Source organism: Alosa pseudoharengus, unplaced genomic scaffold (assembly GCF_046254945.1).
Source record: "Alosa pseudoharengus isolate Yale_2024_CS ecotype anadromous, Long Island Sound unplaced genomic scaffold, YU_APseudo_1.1 YU_APseudo_1.1_scf_4, whole genome shotgun sequence".
Taxonomy (NCBI): Eukaryota; Metazoa; Chordata; class Actinopteri; order Clupeiformes; family Clupeidae; genus Alosa; species Alosa pseudoharengus.
The window spans coordinates 29,871,945-29,892,786 of NW_027468774.1; the positions used below are offsets into that span (position 1 = coordinate 29,871,945).

The 20,842-nt window shown below is 43.4% G+C and overlaps 2 protein-coding genes across 5 annotated transcripts in view; one reads left to right on the forward strand and one right to left on the reverse strand.

The window, feature by feature from the left end:
• Nucleotides 1–1,398: 1,398 nt before the first annotated feature.
• On the reverse strand, nt 1,399–4,073 carry mpg (N-methylpurine DNA glycosylase). 2 transcript variants are annotated; one of them, XM_076266952.1, is made up of 3 exons: nt 3,397–4,073; nt 2,268–2,472; nt 1,399–1,831 (listed from the first exon to the last, which is right to left on the reverse strand). In XM_076266952.1, the coding sequence occupies exons 1-3, from the start codon at nt 3,616–3,618 to the stop codon at nt 1,407–1,409; spliced, it is 852 nt and encodes a 283-aa protein (XP_076123067.1). In that variant the 5' UTR covers nt 3,619–4,073; the 3' UTR covers nt 1,399–1,406. The 2 variants fall into 2 exon arrangements, with proteins under 2 accessions (XP_076123067.1, XP_076123066.1); XM_076266951.1 differs by having other exon boundaries at nt 2,766–3,490.
• A 15,362-nt stretch (nt 4,074–19,435) lies between these two features.
• rhbdf1a (rhomboid 5 homolog 1a (Drosophila)) overlaps nt 19,436–20,842 on the forward strand; it is a 44,911-nt gene continuing 43,504 nt past the window's right edge. For all 3 annotated transcript variants that reach the window (XM_076265803.1, XM_076265802.1, XM_076265804.1), the window contains exon 1: nt 19,436–19,736. The gene's annotated coding sequence lies outside the window, so the exon portion shown is untranslated. The remainder of the gene's footprint in view (nt 19,737–20,842) is intronic.

Consider the following 20,842-nt stretch of genomic DNA (forward strand, 5'->3'; position numbering starts at 1 on the left):
AGCAAGACGCTGCGCCATCTAGTGGACAAACTATGTAACACCAATACTGGAAATGCAGCCTAAATGAAGAATCAATATTCGGTTTTCCTTTACTAAATTTGTAATTATTTATCAGCCGTTATAATTGTAGTTACCGATAGTATGTGCGTGCCTGTGTGTGTGTGCGTGTGCATTTGTGTATATGTGTGCGTGTATGTGTGTGTGCATGCGTGTGTCTGTGCATGTGGATGTGTGTGTGTGTTTATGTGTGTGTGTTTGTGAGAAAGAGTGTGTGAGACAGTATCATCCTCTACCAGCAACCCTTCGCTCAACACCACCAACTACAGGCCGATGGGTGTACACAGGGTGCTCTGTGTCCGGAATCTACCAATCTCTCTAATGAAATGCAGTTCTTTGCGTTGAACACTAGATGTCATAACACTATGTGAAGCTGCTGTTTCTTCTGCTAAGAAGCCAAGTAGCCTGGAAAATCCAGACCCTGGTAATCTAGAAACATTAACATTGTGCTCTTGCTCTTGGATTTCCAGGGTACCAAAGAAGAGTAACTAACAATGTTACATGTGTCGTCTTTGGCTGATTGAAGACCAGACATGCTGCTGCATTCTGAATTATTAACTGTGATGGTCTTACTACACAAGCAGGTAGGCTAGCTAACAATGCATTGCAATAGTCTGGTTTGGAATAAAACATTGCCTGCACAAGATGTAGTATACTCATGGACGGATTATGAGCCACTGGGCACACAAAAATGTGAAAAACAACCCCTTATATTATGACTTCTGACGAGTTTTGTGGAAAGAAATGGACAGATTGAGACTTGAAATATGACATAATGATCAACAGATTTAAGGCATCTTGCTGTGAAAAAAAGATGCCAATCACAAAGCATGATTATCACATAGTGTGACCTGTGTCGACTGGGCATCCCTGGGCATACTGTGTCAGATAAGGTATGATCTTCCTGATGTTGTAAAGGATAAACCAACATGGCTTTGTGACTGAAGATACATGCTCAGGGAAATATCGGTCATCAATTGTGACACCCAAGTTACGTGCTGATTTGGTTGGGGTCAGTACAGATGAGCCAAGATGGATGTTGATCTGTTGAGGAATAACTGTATTAATTGGGAACACCAAAAGCTCCACTTTCGAGAGATTAAGCTGAAGGTGTCGATCTTTCATCCAAATTGAAATATCCCTGAGACATAAAGAAACCCGATCAGAAACAGTATCGTTATCAGGAGGGATTTGCCTCAATACAGTAGGGCTAACTGAATAACTGTAGTTTTGCAGTCCACACCATGACAGACAAACTGAACTACTACACATATTAGTTAAAGCATAATTATCATAATTAAAAGAAACACAAAACAGACTGAGTGAAGGAGGGACAAATAATTTAATTATTACTCAGAAATGGACTTCTCAGAGATTGGGGTCAGTTCTACAGAAGTCTGTTGACCAGGCTCCTCTGCCCTCTTGTCCAAAACGCTGACGCAGGGATGTCCGCGCAGGTAGAAACGGAGCGGCTTGGCCGCCCACTCCCCGTGGGACTCGATGCCAATGCGTGTGGAGGTCACCACCTCGCCCTCCTGCAGTGGCATCTCCCCAGGGTCCGTCTCCAGCCACACCTCGGCGTCGTCTGCCAGGTCCCTGCGGTCAAAGGCCCGGGGCACGTCCAGGGCCTGGCACAGTTTGGAGGGCCCGTTGCAGAGCTCCTTGTCCTTGAGGCTCCGCGAGCCCTCCCGCCTGCGGGCCCCTCGAAGTTGCCTCATCACTGTGTGGCCCTGCAAGGGCTCCAGTGCGCGCAGCAGCACTGCTGCTCCCTCCCCTGTGCAACACACACAGAAGCTAAACACACTCCACCACCGGTCAACGCATGACATTTACATATTGTTACATAGGTAAGTAAAAGTGCTTTACAGTGAATGGGGGGAACCGCCCTCAACCACCACCAGGGCGGTGAGCCAGGCTCCATGGTGTCTCCTTCCTCCCAGTGTGTGTGTGTGTGTGTGGCTCCCAAACAAGTGTTCCAAAACCAATAATACTTAACTCATGACATCTGATGTGCCCTTTCTAATGAATAACACTCAGGAAAGGAAAATGGCACACAGAACAAAAGCAGCTGACCTCATTGGAGCTTTAGAAACCTTATGTAACCTGCGCCTGTGTTTGTTTTGCTTGTGTTTGAGTGTAACGGTAATGCTACATTAATGAAAAGAACCTGTCATTGGCTCAACAGAGTTGGCAGAGTGTGGCTGGTTTACCCTGACTGGAGATGTTCATGCAGAGGTAGATGCCATAGATTGGGTAGACATAGATGGTGCCAGGTTTCATGAACATGGCCAGGTTGCGCTCCGTGCGCTTCCCGCCAGCCGAGTGGGAGGCCTTGTCCTCACCCCCCAGGTAAGCTTCAGTTTCAACCACTCTTCCCCTCAGCTCCTCCCCATTAGCACAGCGCCTCACCAGCACCTAATACACACACACACACACACACACTCAAACACCGCAAGTTTACGGTTTGTGCATCCACTTTGTCTTTATAACATGTATTGTGTTGTTTTAGACTGGTGATGATATTGATGTATTGAGCTTCATAAGACATCACTTCAAGTGATATAAATTGACACAATCATCCCTGCTCATTGTAAACAACGTAGCCAGTAGATGGCGCATGTGAGCTGTGGCCTTTCTATCGTGCTGAAAACATTTTAGACCAAAGCACGGGGACCAGCAGAGTGTGAAAACCACAAGTCAGTCCTCACCTGTTGTGTGTTCACTATGATGGCTATGTGGGTTAGCTGTAAGAATGCACAGTCACACAAGGGGGAAGCACTAGCGTCACAACCTATTAAGCCAAACATTCCGTCCGGATGCCATCCCACAAGATTACTGTTTTCATACATTTTTCCCCAACTCATCCAGGCATTGTTAAATTGAACACATAAACATGAGGGTTCTTTGTGGCGGAGGACCCTAATGGAAACTAAGGAATCGTGGCGCTGCCTGCTAATGAGGACTGTCTCCTTGCATTTAAATGAATGGTGATGTCTTGTTTGCTTGCTTTGGGCTGTTAGAGATTTTTCCAGGGCACACAAGTTCTGCATGAGGTGGTTCAAAGTGTGCTCAAGATTCAAGGACTTCCAGCATCAATCTATTTTTAGCTTGCATAAGTGATGTTTTGAGTCTAATGATAAGAATGGTCACGGCAGACATATTAAATATGAAGATTTGTTTTCTTGTTTAATCTTTACATGCTTATCAGTAGTGCCCAGTAACAACCCATCTAGCCTACACTTTTCATTCTCAAATCACAGTTCTACATAATGGCATCGTGATATATTAATTTCGGTAGGCTAATATTGCAATTCTGTCACAATTAAGCTTGCTCCTCACCTTGCCAATAAGGGCTTTGGCTAAGCAGACACAGGGCTGGTTGAAAAACTCTTGTCCCAGTTTGAGACCATTACTTTCACATGAAAAGTACTGACTCTTAAAATTATGTTCAGCATCGGCCCCGTTTGACTTGTCCACAGACTGCCTCCCACGTTTTAATACTGTCGACTGTGTGTCAATCTTGTGTTCAACTGAGGCTGATTTTCTCTTGCGAGCTGGCATGTCAGGCAATGACAATTAAATGACAAGTAACTTCACTACCCAGACAAGGTTAACAATTCCTTGATTAAATGGCTAAACTACAACCCAGTGTTTTAATACTGCTTGACTGACCAACATACGTGAATCTTGCGTAACGTTATTGCAATTGCCGGTCAGGGATTGTTGCAATTTGACACTCCAGGTTTTACTGAATCGAGTTCCGATATAAAACTGAACGAATCTCCACTCGGGTAAAACCTAGACTAGCCCTTAGCATTTTAATACGCTAGCAAAGACTGTTCACCATGAAATGTAGCCTAATTAAAGCGAATCTAGTTAATGCTCATCGGCATTCTGTTCTGTTTCAATTTAACCGAACCAAAACAGTTTTTGTAGCCTATCCTTGTAAAAATTGCTGGTCTGCAATTAAAACGCTTCGACTCAAGCACGAAGGTTGAGCTTTTTTACATTCTCTGTTTTTTTATGTTTGTTATTGTATTTGCAGTGAATGCTGGGATATTTCCTTAAAGAGCCCGTGCCAAATTTAGGCTAGGCCTACTGTTGATAGTCTATATGACTAATAATTTTGAGGGACCCTATGGCTACGTTTTTGAAGAGACTCATGAAGGCTAGGGGTATTTTACGCGTCAGTGACACAGTGTCTTCACTAATAACTGTTTAAGTAGTCAGAGATTTACGTTTATTTCTTTTTTTCTTTATTTTTAAAAATCTGGTCTTTAGTGGGCCACCATTGAATTCTCTGTTTGATTCATTCCATAATGTGAAGCAGAGCTCCTTCTGAGGGCAAGCTCGCCACAATAGATCTCTGCACGCCTCATTAGCCCACCTTTCTCTGCCTCATTAGTCAGGTAGTGTAGTCCCACTCTTGAAATTGGTTATAAGGTGAGGCTCTATTTTCTGAAGTAGCCTACTGGCTTTGATGAGTCATGAAATGGTTTTGTTGACAGGTAAACACAAGCACTGTGTGCTTGATCGCTTTGATGATTTTGACAGACCTCTGGCTTTGCTTGACTTCCTGTGAACACCAAGAGCAAGGTGAGACAGATGTGCTACTGAACGTCTGGCTCATTTCCCAATCTGGTCTCTGGGGACAACCCAAGTAGCAGGGTTGCCTCAGGACTGGAAAAGAGGCTAGGGCCTCTGGTCTATGGATCTCCCACAGACCTCTTCTTAAACTCTGCCAAGGCAGCTTTGCACATGGGAAACAGGGGCTTTTAAGTGGCTGCAGCAGGTTACATAGCAACGATGAGCCACAGAAGGGCAAACAGGACTTGCTACTGGAACACCATTATAATGAATTAATTTCTTCTTTGAGAGAGGATGACATATTAGATTGCAGATTAAGGACTCCTAGGGTTGCCACCTGTTCAGGATCTTCCTGATTGTCCAGGATTTTCATGGTCTGTCCAGGAAAATAAAAATAAAAATCCTGGACACTGAATGTCCCGGATTTTTGTACATGATGCGCAAAATGTGTATTTCAGTTTAATTGAAGCGTGCCTACGTCCATAAACGTATGCACAGCCTTATTGGCTCTACAAAAATGACGTAGCATAACATGGGTGGTGGTGGTGGGGGCACGCACCGTGGAGGTTCATTAGAAATTGTAAGGTGGAGACGGAGAGTGTGTGGGACAAGGAGAGACAGAGAAAGGAAAGTTTATTCCACATAAGCAAAAAAGCAGAACCTAATATGTATTCCCCCTTTTTTTTCAATACTGCCCCCAGGTGTCCACAACTAAAAACTGTTGAAAATATAACAAAATAATAAAGGTCTGCTATTAAATAAAGCAATTAACTAAACAAATAACTAGAAATTGTCATTCTTACTAATTTTAGCTATACAATTGTCGCTTAGAATGACGGTTTTTATCTTGGGTTAGATGTGCGAAAGGCGCCGTTGCTTACAAACAAAAAGGTCGATTGGATGGTCAAAATGTCCAGGATTTTTGTCAGACACAGGTGGCAACCCTAAGGACTCCTGTGCCTCTGCATTTATGAACTGTTCCATTGTTTGCATATTCTTTGCTCTCTAATATTTTTGTGTCAGAGTTTGTCAGAGACAGGCTTTTATTTGTATCTAGATTAAACAAGCAGTCACAAAACCACCTTAATGACAGAGTCCATAATTCTGGCGAAAGTTGTTGGTATTTCAGTTCAACAGCCAATCAAACACACCTTTCTCTGTTTCTCTTTTTCGGTCCTGAAACAAGGTGATGATTGGCTGGAATTGTTTATGGCTTGGTCCAAGCTATGTTTCCCCAGTTGCATAACCAGGCCTCTCTCTCTCTTTTTTTTAATGTACACAGTACAGTATAAACAGTAAACAAAAATATAGATAGGATTACAATAGTGGACTGGACCTTTAAGGCTGTCTGTCCTTCAGACATCGGCTGAACAAATGGTGAGGGGTCATGTGGAGAGGTTTGAGTGACAGAGGATGATCTGGTTGTTTGGGTGTGAAGTGAACCGAGCAGCCCCTACTCTTGGGTCAGAGGTAGACAGAGCGTTGGAGGCCGGCCAGCGAGAGCTGCACTTTCAGGGATTGCTGGGCTCATGTGTAATGGGTGCTGAAATAGGCAGGGGGCACGCGGGAGGTTTCTCGTGGGGAAGCTGACACCATCCAGTAACCCAAGGATGCTATAAACATTCCAAGATGGAATACTTGCCCAGCTCGCTTTTATGATGTCATGGCAACTGTCCCTGTGTAACTTTTATCACTTGCTATTGGGTTATCTTATGACACAGATTTAGACAGCCATAAATTAACAAGTGTGTCCCCCCACTTATACTTTTACAGTGTGTCCCCACATTTACTTCCATTTCAGTGTGTAAGATTTGCAGAGGAACATTCCAAATAATCACATAGAACCAATATGATTGCCATAAACCAACAACACTGGGGGGGCAACTTAAGTCTTCTTTTTTGTGTAGGAGGTAGTGTAGTGTACTCAAAAACAGCCGTGCTGCTTTGGTTCACTATAAGTGCCTTGGCTTCTGGCTGTGGGACATATGGGTGGGAACCAGACTTAAAAATCTGCAGGAGTGCAGCGCAGCACAGCCTGGGAAAAGGCCAGGGATGGCTGGCTGATTGTGTCATGCGTACAGTGTGTGGTGTCGGCTGCCGACTCTGGAGCCATTGTTGTAATGCTTTGGCTGCGATTCACATGAGTGTCAGCAGATCGGCTGGCAGGCTGGTCGCGGTCTGGCAGACGCTTCCATCATCAGCCAGTGATGAGCTCGGGCCTGGGCTCCTGATTTCTGGCACACCAAGCTCTGATAATACTCCTCTGTAGGGGCGTCAAGGACTCCAGAGGGACCCACACACGCATCACAAACACAAACACACACACGCGCACATACACACACACACACACACAGCTGCTCTCCACACCATACCACATCCTCAAACACATCAGTATGTTTAACTGACTGGGTTGGGTTGCCAACTATCATTTTCTATTGAATACCCCCCCCCCCCACACACACACACATACACACACCACCCCCATGGGCAATGACATTAACTTTGATCTGCTATAACCTGGGAATCTTGTCAAACCTGAAACACCTGACTTGAGACTAGCCTTGTCAGGTCAAAAATTGTGACTGGATCCCCTCATACACTCAATGTTTAAATGTGTATTTTTTCCGACATCATCAGATGCCTGATATGAACAAGCCTGAAAGATTTATGAGGCAAGTCTTAAAAAGAGATGAAAGGAAACCTGACCTTGTCGCTGGTGCAGGTGTGTTCGCCCAACAGTGGACGGTGCTGCTAACGTGATTATTATGATTTAAGTGTGTAAACACACACAGATGGCAGGGTTCCATGCATCTCAGGCCATAGACAGACTGTGGGACGGATTTTGTCTGTAGTCATCATGGAATAGTTTGTAAATAGTTGTCCTCTGTGTCTGTACCTCTGTCTGTATGTAGTATAAACATCCTTGAACTTTTAATTGTTCAGTGTCCTCTGTGTTTGTGCTTCTGTCTGTATGTCTAACGTCCTTTTTAATTGTACAGTGTCCTTGAGTGAATTAAGGCGTTAGGCGCTTATAAATAAAATTTAGTAGTCATGTACAGTAGTTGCTATTGTACAGGCAAGGTTCCCACCAGATTGGTCAGACTAAAGCTGCATTTAGACATCCTTCGATTCACTTGTTGCACATCACTGGTCATCTCAAAAGCTGTGATTAGTTGAGTTGTTGCATCGCTACATCATCGCTACATCACTGTTAGTCTCTTCCTGTGCTGTAAGGTCAGGGCTGTTGTGGAATCAGATGCTACCTGGAAATTAAGGCAGGGGTGCAGGGCTGATAAGGAGTCTTAAATAATGCATGTCTTTCATCACACTTTCCATATCTGTTTTGTCTCATCTTGCACTATTGTCATGTGTTCAGGAGCTGGCTCATATAACAACACACCAGCCAAGAAGACTGATCATCATGTGTTTCCAGCCATCACAGGATATGATGACATTGATGATTGAAAATATTCCATTCTATTCAATACCTCAAAGTAGAATTTTTCTCTATGCCAAACATCATTTTTGCTTTGCTGAGAATTTGAGGGCAGACAGTGGAAGCTTTGGGATGGCTGTGTCTTCTAACACCATAAGTTGTGTTTGCCTCACTGAACCTTTTCTAAATTTAACCTGATATCTCCGTCAGCTGACAAACAGAACCAGGCGTTACTAATCACAGATTCCACAGCTACTGCTTTGGTCCTAACACACACACACACACACACACACACACACACACACACACACACACTCACTCTCTCTCTCTCTCTCTCTCTCTCTCTCTCTCTCTCTCTCTCTCTCTCTCTCACTCACTCACTCACTCACTCACTCACTCTCTTTCTCTATCCACAGTCACTGGTTCTAACTCTCTCTTTCTCTCTCACTCGCTCACTCTCTCTCTATCAATATGTCTATCTTTCTATCTGTCTATGCCTTTCTCTCCCTCTATCTATTTCTCTTTCATTACCTTTCTTTGTCCATCTATCCATCACTCATCTATCTTTGTCTGTTGTTCTCTGTATCCCTCTCTCCATTGCTTTCTCACACACTAAAGCTCTCTTTCTCTATATATCCTTCTCTCTCTCCATCTCTGTTTCTCTCTATCCCTCTACCCCCCTTCTCTTTCTCTCTCTCTCCCTCTCTATCACCTCCACACACACACACACACACACACACACACACACACACACACACACACACACACACACACACACACACACACACACACACACACACTACAGCTCTGTTTGCACAACTTATTAACCTATTATCCACAAAAGTGGCCAACTTTTTGCCTCTCCTTCCATTGTGAAAATGTATTGACATGGATTTACTTCAGGAGCTTATTTTAGTGCAGCGGGGCCGCTCTTTCACTGCTTCTCTCAACCCATTTTCGCCTTGCTTCGCTATACGCTTCTATTTTCACGGGGGAAAATAGGACAGCCATTGTAGTCCTTTCAGCTGAGCGCCAAGTGCAGGAACATTCTTCACGCAGTGTATCTAGGGATTCCTTATGCAATTATCCTTCTGCAGAAGTACTTCATTTTATTTCTATTCAGCTGGCAGCAGTCTCCATGTGACTGTGAGAATTTTGTTAAAGGTTATACATTGTTCAGCAGGAAGCAAAAATACCTACAAAAATACCTACACCTACAAAAATCACTACAGGGCAAGGCTTTGAACCGGTTCATGGAACAATTGAATTGTTAGGAGCAAAAACAAAACCAGAACCTTTATTTTTTTATATTGAATAGAACGTGTATTTGAAATAATTGTAACCGGTTAATAATGTTATTTATTTTGTTATTTTATTATTACACCGATTTAAAAAAATTCTGCTTGCAACAGGTGCAGAGTTTACGCATGTCTGGATGGCTGAAGGCACTGAACTGTGTCTCTATAAAGTTAACCTTAAAAGTGAAATGTGTCTATTTGCAACCAGAGCAGTAAATATTGTGCTGTGTTATATGTCGGTCTTAGACATCAACTTAATTCATGTTTGAGTCTATCATGAAAACTGATGTTGAAAGTCGCCAGCTAGCTACAGTATGTTCTTTATACAAATTCACTGATTGAGGCTACAATGGTAAGTCTGATTTTGCCATATAGGCTAACTTTTCATAAAGGTTGTAGCCATATTCCTGTTACAGTAATTATTTGTGTAAGCTATACTATTGTATGCTGTTTAGTACATTTTTGTTGTTGTTTGACAATAAAAGACCTTGCAAGCAACCAATGTCTTCATTCGTTGGCTACAAAGAAAAAGCCAAAATGTATAAAAGTTTATGAGAATTGTGAATTATGAGAAGTACATCACAGTCTACAACCTACAATGTAGTCCCTATAGACAAGTGCTATTTCAAGAAAAAGTCCTTGTATATGGGTCTAGAGGCATTTCTTAGTAAAAGTTGGGAACAGGACTTTTTATCATAATTAACATGTGCTGAATCCAACTAGCCCTGTTCCCAAGCAGAATTTTGAGTTTTTGACCATCTAATTAGCATAAACAAAATGGCTGCCAAAATGGCGATTTTGGGCACTTTCTTCGGACGGGCATTATTATACCATGTAAATAAATTAATATTGTTCACATCTGTGCATCTCAGAAATCTCCCGTGGGCAATAATTAAAAAGTAAAGGCTATGAAAAATATAAAAATGCAAAAAAAAAATAGTATTATGCTAATTAGCCTTATTATCACCTTATTATACTCTTGACTATGTTTACGGTCCTCTTTGGCAAAGAGTGTGGCCTGACTTCATTGGTAAACATCTTCTTCGTGGTGGGTGGACACATGTTTGGAGTTTAAAATCATTGGAGTTCCTTTGAACTAATCACGAACAACCGTAAAAATATCAGTAGAATATTGCTATGTTTAAGTGTAATAAAGTGTGTACATTATAAATATAAATAGAATACTATGGGTGGGATAGGGGCAAAATGTTCGCCTCCTTGTTGTCCCTGTGAAGGTTGCCATTGACATGGACACCTCAACAGGCACAGGCAAGGGGGGGGGGCGTTGATGGAGGGGTGTGAGGAACCAGTGATGCGCTGAGCAGTTTTCACCATCCTCTGCCGTCCTTTCCAGTCGGAGGCAGAGCAGTGGCCATACCATACTGTGACACAGTTGGTGAGGATGCTCTCAATGGTGCAGCGGTAGAGGTTTTGAAGTTCACCAGGATCTGAGGAGAGAGGTTGTGTTCTTTAGTCTCCTCAGGAAGAAGAGATGCTGGTGAGCCTTCTTGGCTCAAGGTAGAGGTGTTGAGGGTCCAAGAGAGGTCCACAGAGATGTGGACACCCAGAAACATGAACTGGTGACATGCTCCACCTCAGTCCTGTTGATGAGGATGTGGCTTTGTGTGCTAGCTTTTGACTTCCTGAAGTCCACAATGAGGTCTTTGGTCCTTTGGTGTTGAGAGCCAGGTTGTTGTCGGTGCTCCGTGATGTTAGGTGCTGGACCTCCTCCCTGCAGGCTGTCTCATTATTGTTGCTGATGAGAGCAATCACCGTAGTGTTGTCTGCAAACTTGACAATGGTGTTAGAGCCATGTACAGGTATGCAGTTGTAGGTGAAGAGGGAGTAAAGGAGGGCTCAGCACACACCAGTGTTCAGGGTGAGGGTTGAGTGGGTGAGGTTATCTAATCTAACAGGCTGCGGTCCAGAATCTAGTTTCAGAGGGAGGTATTGATGTCCAGTTCACTGAGTTTGGTGATCAGTTTGGAGGGGATAATGGTGTTGAATGCTGAGCTGAAGTCAATGAACAGCATTCTCACATAGGTGTTGCTATTGTCAAGGAGGGACAGGGCAGAGGGAATTGTCGTAAAGATGGCATCCTCTGTGCTCCTGTTTGCTCCTGCAAATTCTCTTGAAGCATTCTATACTGCAAACAAAATCTACCTCTGGGTACAAATAAAGTAACTTAAACTTGAACTTGCACTAGTTATAAAGTTATTCATCTAGCTATTAATTCACAGGACATGCAATCATTTTACTAACACAAATGTTATGAAGAAATATGGGTAACACTTTATAATAAAGGTACATGAATAAATTTCATGAATTCATGCATGAATTAATTCATGATTTATGCATTACTTCATTCCTTTATATCCTATGAATCGTCAGGAATTGACATGAATTCATATACTCTCATTCATGATGACCTCATGTATGAACAAAGAGCAAGTTTTAAAGTCCGCACATCCAAATGTCTGACCTGGGAGCAGGACAAACAAACGACCAGACAAAAAAGAGAAAAAGTCCACTTCAACCAGGGTTTTCTGCTCCCACTTGTTTTTATTTTTCCGTGACGTTTCGGGTAATCACCCTTCTTCAGGTCACAAATTGAAGCACCTGGAGCAGCTGCCTTGCTACAGTGATGCTCGGGGAGCAGTGAGGGGTTAGGTGCCTTGCTCAAGGGCACTTCAGCCGTGGATGTGGGCATGGGAGACTAGTGCTCAACCTTTCCACCACCCACATTTTTCCTACTGGTCGGGGATCGAACCGGCAACCCTTTGGTTTCAAGCCCGAAGACCTAACCAGGCCACAATTTTAAACTTTACATTTCATCACTACACATCTTTCTTGACCCTCAAAAAAGTCTCATTTGTCAAATACCGTGTGCCTGCTCAGTTATAACATTTTAACAATTACATTTTTCAAAGGTTTTTTTCAGGTAATTAACATGGGCATAATACTAGATTTTTTTTCTTTTTTTCACAGCCTGTATCCTTGATCTATTGGCCAAGGAAGATTTCTGTGAACAATATGAATTACAGTTTTTTCTGATTGCTTAAGCACATTTTTTGTAACTACTCTATTTTTTGCAAAACTCTACACACAAATGGCAAAACCTCTCACCCAATCAACAAATCATTGTAGTTCTCTTGCAAAAGCTAACACACCTTGCTTAACTCTTCACACCTTCGTAAAAATTGTGTTTTCGTATCTAACAGTAAACACAAGCCATCACAATAGTAAGCACACAATGTGCCAACAACACACTGATGGTATGAATAAAAAACACATCTGGCTTTTGCTTTCTCTGTGCACAAGGTAGACTATGTCAGTTTGAGGTCATACTTTTGTCATAGTTCTGTAAACATACAGGGATCCAAACTTCAAGTATTAGTGTTTATTTACACACATCAAAACAAACACAAGTGTGTTTTTCCAAGTAAAAACACAAAATAGCTTTTCACTGAGACAAAACAAATCAGTCTACAGCGGGTCGTCTCTCTCAAAATTCTGTCTACATCATATGCAATGTCCTAGTCCAAGGCACCGGGAAAAATATATTCTGGAATGACGTATCCAGGCCTGACATGACAATATCCCCACATGTAGACTGTTTTTTTGTCTGTAAAAGGGCTATTTCTTTCTCTTCTCACTCTTCCTGCGCACTCCATTGTACCCATTGTACATTACCTGTGGCTTATTTATAGTGCTTAGGCTGATTGCAAAGTGAACTAATTATCTAAAACAGTTTTCACATGAGAAAGTGTGCTAGAGAGTTGGCAAAATAGTGTAAATAATAGCCATTGTGCCTACAGTTGTGCAAAGTGTGTGTTACAAAATTGCAAACTGAGTGCAAAGCAGTGTTTGTGCTTTTAGTTTTGCGAACTCAGTGAGTGGTTTTGCCATTTGTGTGTAGAGTTTTGCAAAAAAAGTCATAGTTACAAAAAATGTGTTTAAGCATTCAGAAAAAACTGTAATTTACATGGTATAATGACATCCGCCCAATGAAAGTGCCCAAAATCGCCATTTTGGCAACCATTTTGTTTATGCTAATTTGATGGTCATAAACTCAAAATTCAGCTTGGGAACAGGGCTAGTTGGATTCAGCACACCTTACGTAATTATGTTAAAAAGTCCTGTTCCCAACTGCCTCCTGCCACCTGCCTCACTAATAGTTTCTGTCCATTGTTGATATGAACCTGCACTGTTCAGCAACCTGTTTACACTATAGCTTATATTGGTTGTGTCACATCATATGAAACAAGTGTGATCAGTTTTGAGTAGTTGTGTTTACAGGAACATATGACATCTGTGTTCTATTTGTTTACCTTTTGCCACTCGTGCATCAAGTGCATCACAATGCAAAATGTGTCTTATTGCATGAGAATGTGTTTAGAGTTTTGCAAAAAGAGTCTATGAGATCTACAAATTGTGTTTTATATGCAAAAACTGTTTAAGGTTTTGCCAAAAGAGGGATCGATTCAATAAATGTGTTCAGGCAACTGATAATTTGGTTCAGAGAATGGAGTTTAGTGTTTTAGCAATTGTGAAAAACTGTAAATTCAGTTACTCATATTTTGTATTTTAACATTGCACATAGCCCTACATAGAACTTTATTAACCTTTTTTTTATTTGGTCCTAACCGGTTTGGGAACAGTAGTTTTAAGGTGGAATGCGAAACCGCAAACGTTAAAATATTGATTCTGCTTGGAACAAATTGAATGAAAAAAAATCTGGTTTGAAGCCCTGCTACAGGGAAATCAGGTCGATTGATAGGCAGCTGATTTATGAAACATCTTTTGGACTATTATGGAGATAATGTCCTCTCTAAAGACTGCACAGTCTTTAAACTATGTGTCTCTAAGTGCAGGTCTTTGGATGTGAGCTGACAAGAAAGTCATTATCAAAGAAAGAGGGTGATGCATGTCTTACTTCTGTGGCGACATCTTCTCATTAATTCCATCTGATGTGATGAATGTTTAATGTGGCATCATTAATGTTTAATGGCTCTTTTTTCCTTCTTTTACTCAGGGGTGGTGTGCAGGTGACCTGGGATATGGACATGGTGCTGTGTGGTGCCGTGCGGTGTGGAGGTGTGTGGTGGTGCTGGGTAGTGCTGTATGGAGGTGCAGGTGGAGGAGGAGAAGGTGAGTTCCTCCTGCTTGGTAGGAGTTCTGACAAATGCACCTTTGGTAATCTGACACACACACACACACACACACACACACACACACTTCTGGCAGTCTGTTTGACTAACGCTAGAGGAGAAACAGCTGGCTGACCTGCCTGTGCTTATTCATTCTTCTCCAAGGGTAGGACCCAGCTACACACACACACACACACACACACACACACACACACACACACATACACATACTCTTTCTTTCTCTCTCTCTTTCTCTGAAACACACACACACACATACACACACACACACTTACACACACATGAAAAAATGCACTCAAGCCCTATTAAATAGCCTAGACAGGAATGTGGACTGGTATGTTTGGATGGTTGGGAGATATCAGATCCAAGGTTGAAAGGAAACAATGTGTTGAATGTTGCGGAAATTGAAGACATATGCATTTTGTTCTCGCGGTGCTGGCACATTCCCCTCTTAAAGCATTTGAATGTCATCCTCTGCAGAGGCTCCAAAGAGAATGCATTTGTTAGTCAAATCGGTTTGCAGAGACAGACTGGGACTTATTGTCTGGATCAGAACCTGGCGCGTAGGAGCTGCCACTGCCGACCCCCCCACACCCACCCTCTCCGACCACACAGTCTCTGGCTGTCTCTGATAACGGCCCTCTTTCCTAATGTCACACCTGCAGACCTGCAATCGCAGACACAAGCTGGAACAGCAGGTGCTGGGCTTGTTGGGGAAGTCTGTCCGACTGCCTGTCTGCTTGCCTGCTGCCCGTCGCCTTATCTGAATGAGGGGAGATGTCCACTCAGCACTCCCTGCTTAATCTTTAACCCTCTTGTTTGTCTTCCCAGCTGCCCCAGGCTGCTTTGCTTGATATTGCCGCCTCTTTGAGAGGGCCACAGTTTCCCCCTGAAATGTTTTATGCTCCTCAGTGCTTTTGTTCAGAACATGCAGTGGAGCTGTGTTTAATTAACATGATTAAAGGATATTGGATGTCTGCGTGCATTAAAATTTCATGACCCTTGGCCATTGTTATGACTTCTTTGACTTGCGTATGCCGCTAGACAGATGGACATTCACACTGATACAGTGGCACTTTTACTTCCCATGTCAGTATAATGTGATTACAGTTGTGTAATAACATGAATTGCTGCATGTGCACCACTGAGGTTTTGGGGCAGGAGGAGGCACTTGACATCAAGGCAGCTAGCCGCACTATGCATGCGTGCAGCAGCTCCTGGCTGCGGTCCAACAACATAACTGGTTTTCTGATGAGTAGAAAAGGAACAATGGTTCACAGACAGTCGTGTGGTGACAGAACTGGGGACCTGGGCAGCCTGGCTCCTGGAGCTCCAGTGGTTGCGCTGTACACTCCTGTGTGCGCAGCGTTATTGGAGCATGTCAGCACAATCCACTGCCTGCTGACCCTCCAGTTCAACACGCCACACTACAGTATGAAGCTGCCTCCTGCCTCTGAATTATTCATGGCCCAGAACTGAGTCAGTGAGTTGCACAAGGAGGAACTATAAGCGAGATATTGAGCAGGTTTGTCCCTGCTTAGCACTTCTTGCAGGTCATCGTGGCCATTTATTGATTTCGATGCATGATTAAGATTCAATGTGGGGTGCAGCGCTCTCGTTTTTTCCCGTTGCTCTCTTCCTCTGTTTATTTGTGTAAGAACGCTGCTGTTTTCAGAGCAGGGGCTCAGATGGAAATGACATTCCGTGAGTCCGTTCAGGCTCTGATGGTTCTCTCAGTGCCGTGGTACGGGCCTTTCAAAAAAGCATCAAACTGCCACTCACGGTGACAAATCAGCGGCTTGTGCACATTCGTCAGTCCTTGGTGAGAGCTGTTAAGGGAGGATGACAGCCGCCTAAGCGTCGGGCTTTGGAAAGCGACGGAGAGAGTAAGAGAGCTGCACCCCACTTTTCTTCAGCTGGCCTGCTGAGGAAAGACTTTATGGGCCAGCTGCCTCGGCCCCCGGGTTGAAATGCGGCTCTCGCGCAACGCTCTTCTCCGCTCTGCCGCTGACGAATGCCGTTTCAGGGGAGTCTGAGTGCTCTCCCAGGTCTGCTTGCTGCAGATCCAGCGTGGTCTGTAGCCCAGCTTAACCCCCCTCTCTTTACCCTCACCACCCCTCTCCTGGGTCCACAGGGGCCCCAGTGTAGACCACATTAATTACTACTGACCTATGGTATATTAATCAGCAGCTCCCAGTAGACACCCTCACATCTCATTGCACACCTTTGGAACCTGTGCACCGTGCTCTAATGCATCTTCTGAGAAAATTCATTTAGTTTGGATCCCTATTTGATTTTGGCAGCAGAACCAGGGCAGTTCATGTTCCAGGTGCCATCATCATGGTGTGTGTGTGTGTGTGTGTGTGTGTGTGTGTGTGTGTGTGTGTGTGTGTGTGTGTGTTTTAAATTTATGGCTGGAAACTCCAGGCAGAGCGCTGGTTGACGCCAGGGACGCCTCGTGCTAAAACGGCCTCTCTGTTCGGGCAGCCATTCTCCTGTCGTGACGCGATGGCGGGCCGTCCTTTGCCTGCGTGCCTGGGAAGAGTGACTCAGAGTCGGTGCAGAGGAGGGGATGCTAGGCAACCTGCTGCTCACCCGCCCCCTCCCCCCTGTTCAGCAGCTTACATCTACGAGGCCCGGGCTGCATGGCTCTCCCACTCACCATGGAACTTCAATCACAGCCGTGAAGGCCACATTTTGATCTCCTGCAATGTTACAACCTGACTCTCTTTGTGTCATACGTGTCCCTGGCAGTGCAAGAAGCAGGACACAGACTGATGCTGATATTTTGAGGAATGGAGCTGTACTTTTTCATCAGAATGGTGCTCTGCCGAGCTCTTTGCTGCATTATTGTGAAATGGGTTGAGTAAATTGCTTTCTCTCTCTCACGCACACACAGAAACACACACTCTCTCCCTCTCTCTCTCTCTCCTTCAGTGGCTCAGTAAGAAGAAGTCTTGGCCTTTGGTGTGCTGCAGTGTTGACACATGTCTCTGAAAGTGAAACTGTCACAGGAGAGTGCCTCCATTTCTGGGGAGCGGATGTCTTGAGCGGTGCCTGGCCCCTGGGCTGCTGTTTTCCAGGAGTCATATTCAGAGACGTCTGCAGACGGCAGACGTTGCCCGTCGTCACCTCCCGATTCCTCTGCCTTCTGCACCTCCTGCTTTTCAGCAGGCAGCTCCCCTCTGTGAGGATGAACTTTCACCAGGAACATGATGGAATGGCCGAGCCCCTCTCATTTAGACAAAACAGAGTTCTCAGTCTCCAAGGGGGGAAGAAGCACTGTTCACACCCATCGTCTGCCTTTACATCATACTTTCAGCACTGGTGCTTACAAAAAAGGAAGTGAACCACTGCGCTCTCCCCACATTTTTGCAGAATTTAGTTTTCAGGTGGCTTTGTGGGATGCAGAGGCATTAGCTAAGAAAGGCTACTGATAATTTTGAGGATAGAATAGAATAGAATAGAAAGACTTCATTGTCATTGTAAGCAGAGCAAACAACAGAATTAGAGGTGCACTTCTAATTTGTGTCAAATGAAATTAGAATTTAAAAAGAAAAACAGGTAACAACACAAGGTAACAATACATTGTGCGAGACTAAACGTAAAAGAGTGCATACATATGTACTGGATGCCAGTAGGATATGGCAGTACCTCTGTGTAACACAGTTAACCCCAAAGGTTTGATCTCAGTGGAACAGGTAGTGAGAGCCACTTCTGATAGATTTTCCTCTGAGACCTCTATGCCCTCTGGATCTCAGCCTGCAGAAGTCCAAGCCTCACAATAGACAAATCACCATCACTGCACATAGCCCTATCTAATACTATAATTGTTAAATTAGATTGGGACCACAACACTGTAACTAAGTATGGGTGATATGAGCTGTGTGATGGATGGTGTGGTGATAGATTTAGTGAAGGTGCCAGAGGAGTGACAGCCATATTTGGAGAGTAAGCCCTCATAATTAGGATGGATGAGCACACAGCCATGGGAGCATACTGGGAAAGTCCCTGGAGGCAAATATGGTGAGAATGTCAATGATGTCTGAGAGGGAAAAAAAAATGTCACTATGTCACAGAATGTCAATTTGATTTCTTTTGTCTTGGGCATTAGCTATCCACTGGTGAGGTAACCTGCTCCCGAAGGTTAATTATTTTGCCCCTTCATTTTTAACCTCCTGGATACTTACCCTGTGGGGGTTTACATCTACGGTTAGGTTAAACATTTGTGCATATACCCAAGGTTTGTTCTGTTTCTCTTTGAAGACAACTAACTTCTGTTATTTATTTATTTAATTAGTATTTTATGTTATTTCTTGATTAAACTATCTCATGGTGGTTGTCTGTTTTGTTCCTATTGTTTTTATGGTAGCCAACCTCTTTTCAACATCATCATGTGACATTCATATATATGAAAAGGCCAGTCTGACATGTGTACTTGTATGTATGTAGTGTGTGTGTGTGTTTGCATGCGCGCGCGTGTGTGAGTGTTAACATTGATTTTTTTACGCCTAGCCTATAGTTTCTCATTTTGTGTGCCTTGGAGATATTATATAATATTGTACATGACTAATTCCCTGTTAAATGCAGTGCTGGTCTACGTATAAAGATTAAACGGATGTATAGGGTTTGCCAGGTAACAAAACAGCTCGTAACAAAACAGCTCGTAGATCGTTATAGGTTTGTTAACCCACAGACTTCCATGTCCCGACTCCCAAGCTCAGCAGAACAAGGTTTTCTTGCTTAGTCACGCCCGTACTCATGGGTGTGTTAAGCGAAGAAACACCTCCTAGGTCTATGCCGATTGGTGTTTGCATTTGACAGGCTTGTCCTTCAACATAACTATTCTCCGTGGCCATGGGCGGGGCGCACAGTCGGCTGTGGAGAAACTGAATTACCGGCAGAAGACGCAAACTTACCCTGCCTGATCTTTCGTGTGTGGGAATGTACCGGACACTGCGTGGGAAAGTAGGGTCCCACAAGTATATTTCGGGAATGTCTAAAGGTTTGGACCCTCATCATAGAACGTAGTTTCGGATCTGTCGGCTTACGTGTGCTGCTTGGGACAGATTTGAATTGTTTTTCCTACACAGAATGAAGTGACACTGCATTATTCATTCTCTGGATCTTTAAAATCAGGCTCCACAGAGCATATACAGAGACTATCGTCGATTCTAGAAGACCTTAAGGGTAAGTGTCCATTCTGTTGCGTTTTTCAGATGGTAGTCGAAGCGCATTTAAAGCACCATATGCATGACTGGCGCATGCGAATGTAAGCGTAACATTCCGAACGGAGTAGGTTCGATTTGACTTTGGAGTTTAATTGAACATAGGCCTACCTGATAGGCTACGTAATGATAAATATGGGGTAATAATCTGTATTTCTTATTTGGGATTTTGTATTTGATAGAGCAAGTGATTTACTGCATAGCCTGTCACTACAAGAGTTAGTTTGAAGCTTGGGTGAATGTGATGCAGTTTGAGCAGAAAAAACACCGCTGTCCTTCAAAGGTATATCGTTCGTTCTCCTACGTAGCCTACAAGCTCCTGTAGTGTCATTTGTAATAAACCATTCACAAAAAAATAGCCCATAGGTCTATTCAAAATGCCCACTTGTTTTCTCTAAATTCTATGAACCGGTCTACCGATACTCAGAAATCACATGGTGTGAAGAATACGCGTGTATGTGTTGTGTTGTAGCTCACTCCGCGGCCCAGCCTGTCAGTACTCATGAGTGATAATGTGCGATATTGCCTTAGGCTGCAGAACGAGCGAGGTTTCCGTTTTACTGTGAATTTAAATATGTCTGCGATGTTAAGCGCAGCTGAAGTCGCAACTTTGAATGGTGTGATTTATCATGATACACCTTTATCGTGCCTCTCATGATGAGTAAATGAAATACCTCATCTCCATCTCCGTTATGCGCATCATCCCTTCACCATCTATAACACTAGTGGTCTAGTGACCCCTTTACACGTTTGGTTTAGTCAGAGGAGACATTTTCATAATTTGTTATGTGTCATGCTCATTGCCCTTACTGCCGTATTCTTGCTTATTCAGAGGGCCGTTGTTTCTTGAGCACAATTATGTTGGAGTTTCGGCAAATGTCATGAGAATGTCATGTGCACTTATCAAAACTTGAGAATATCTTGTGATATCATGTCACAGCCCTTGTTAGACTGCTTCTTACCTTGGATTACCGATTTTGCATGTTTATATTATAATTTTATTTATTATTCATGATGAACCACAAATGCAAATGTAGTTACTTCAGTAAAGTTTCAGTAACATAACAG

Bases quoted from the DNA above. Each gene is read 5' to 3' on its own strand.
- mpg (XM_076266951.1), bottom strand. From the start codon at position 3,107: ATGCAGAACTTGTGTGCCCTGGAAAAATCTCTAACAGCCCAAAGCAAG. The intron at 2,473-2,765 runs GTGAGGACTGAC...TGTGTGTATTAG, and splicing joins TCATAGTGAACACACAACAG to GTGCTGGTGAGGCGCTGTGC. The intron at 1,832-2,267 runs GTAAACCAGCCA...TGTGTTGCACAG, and splicing joins CATGAACATCTCCAGTCAGG to GGGAGGGAGCAGCAGTGCTG.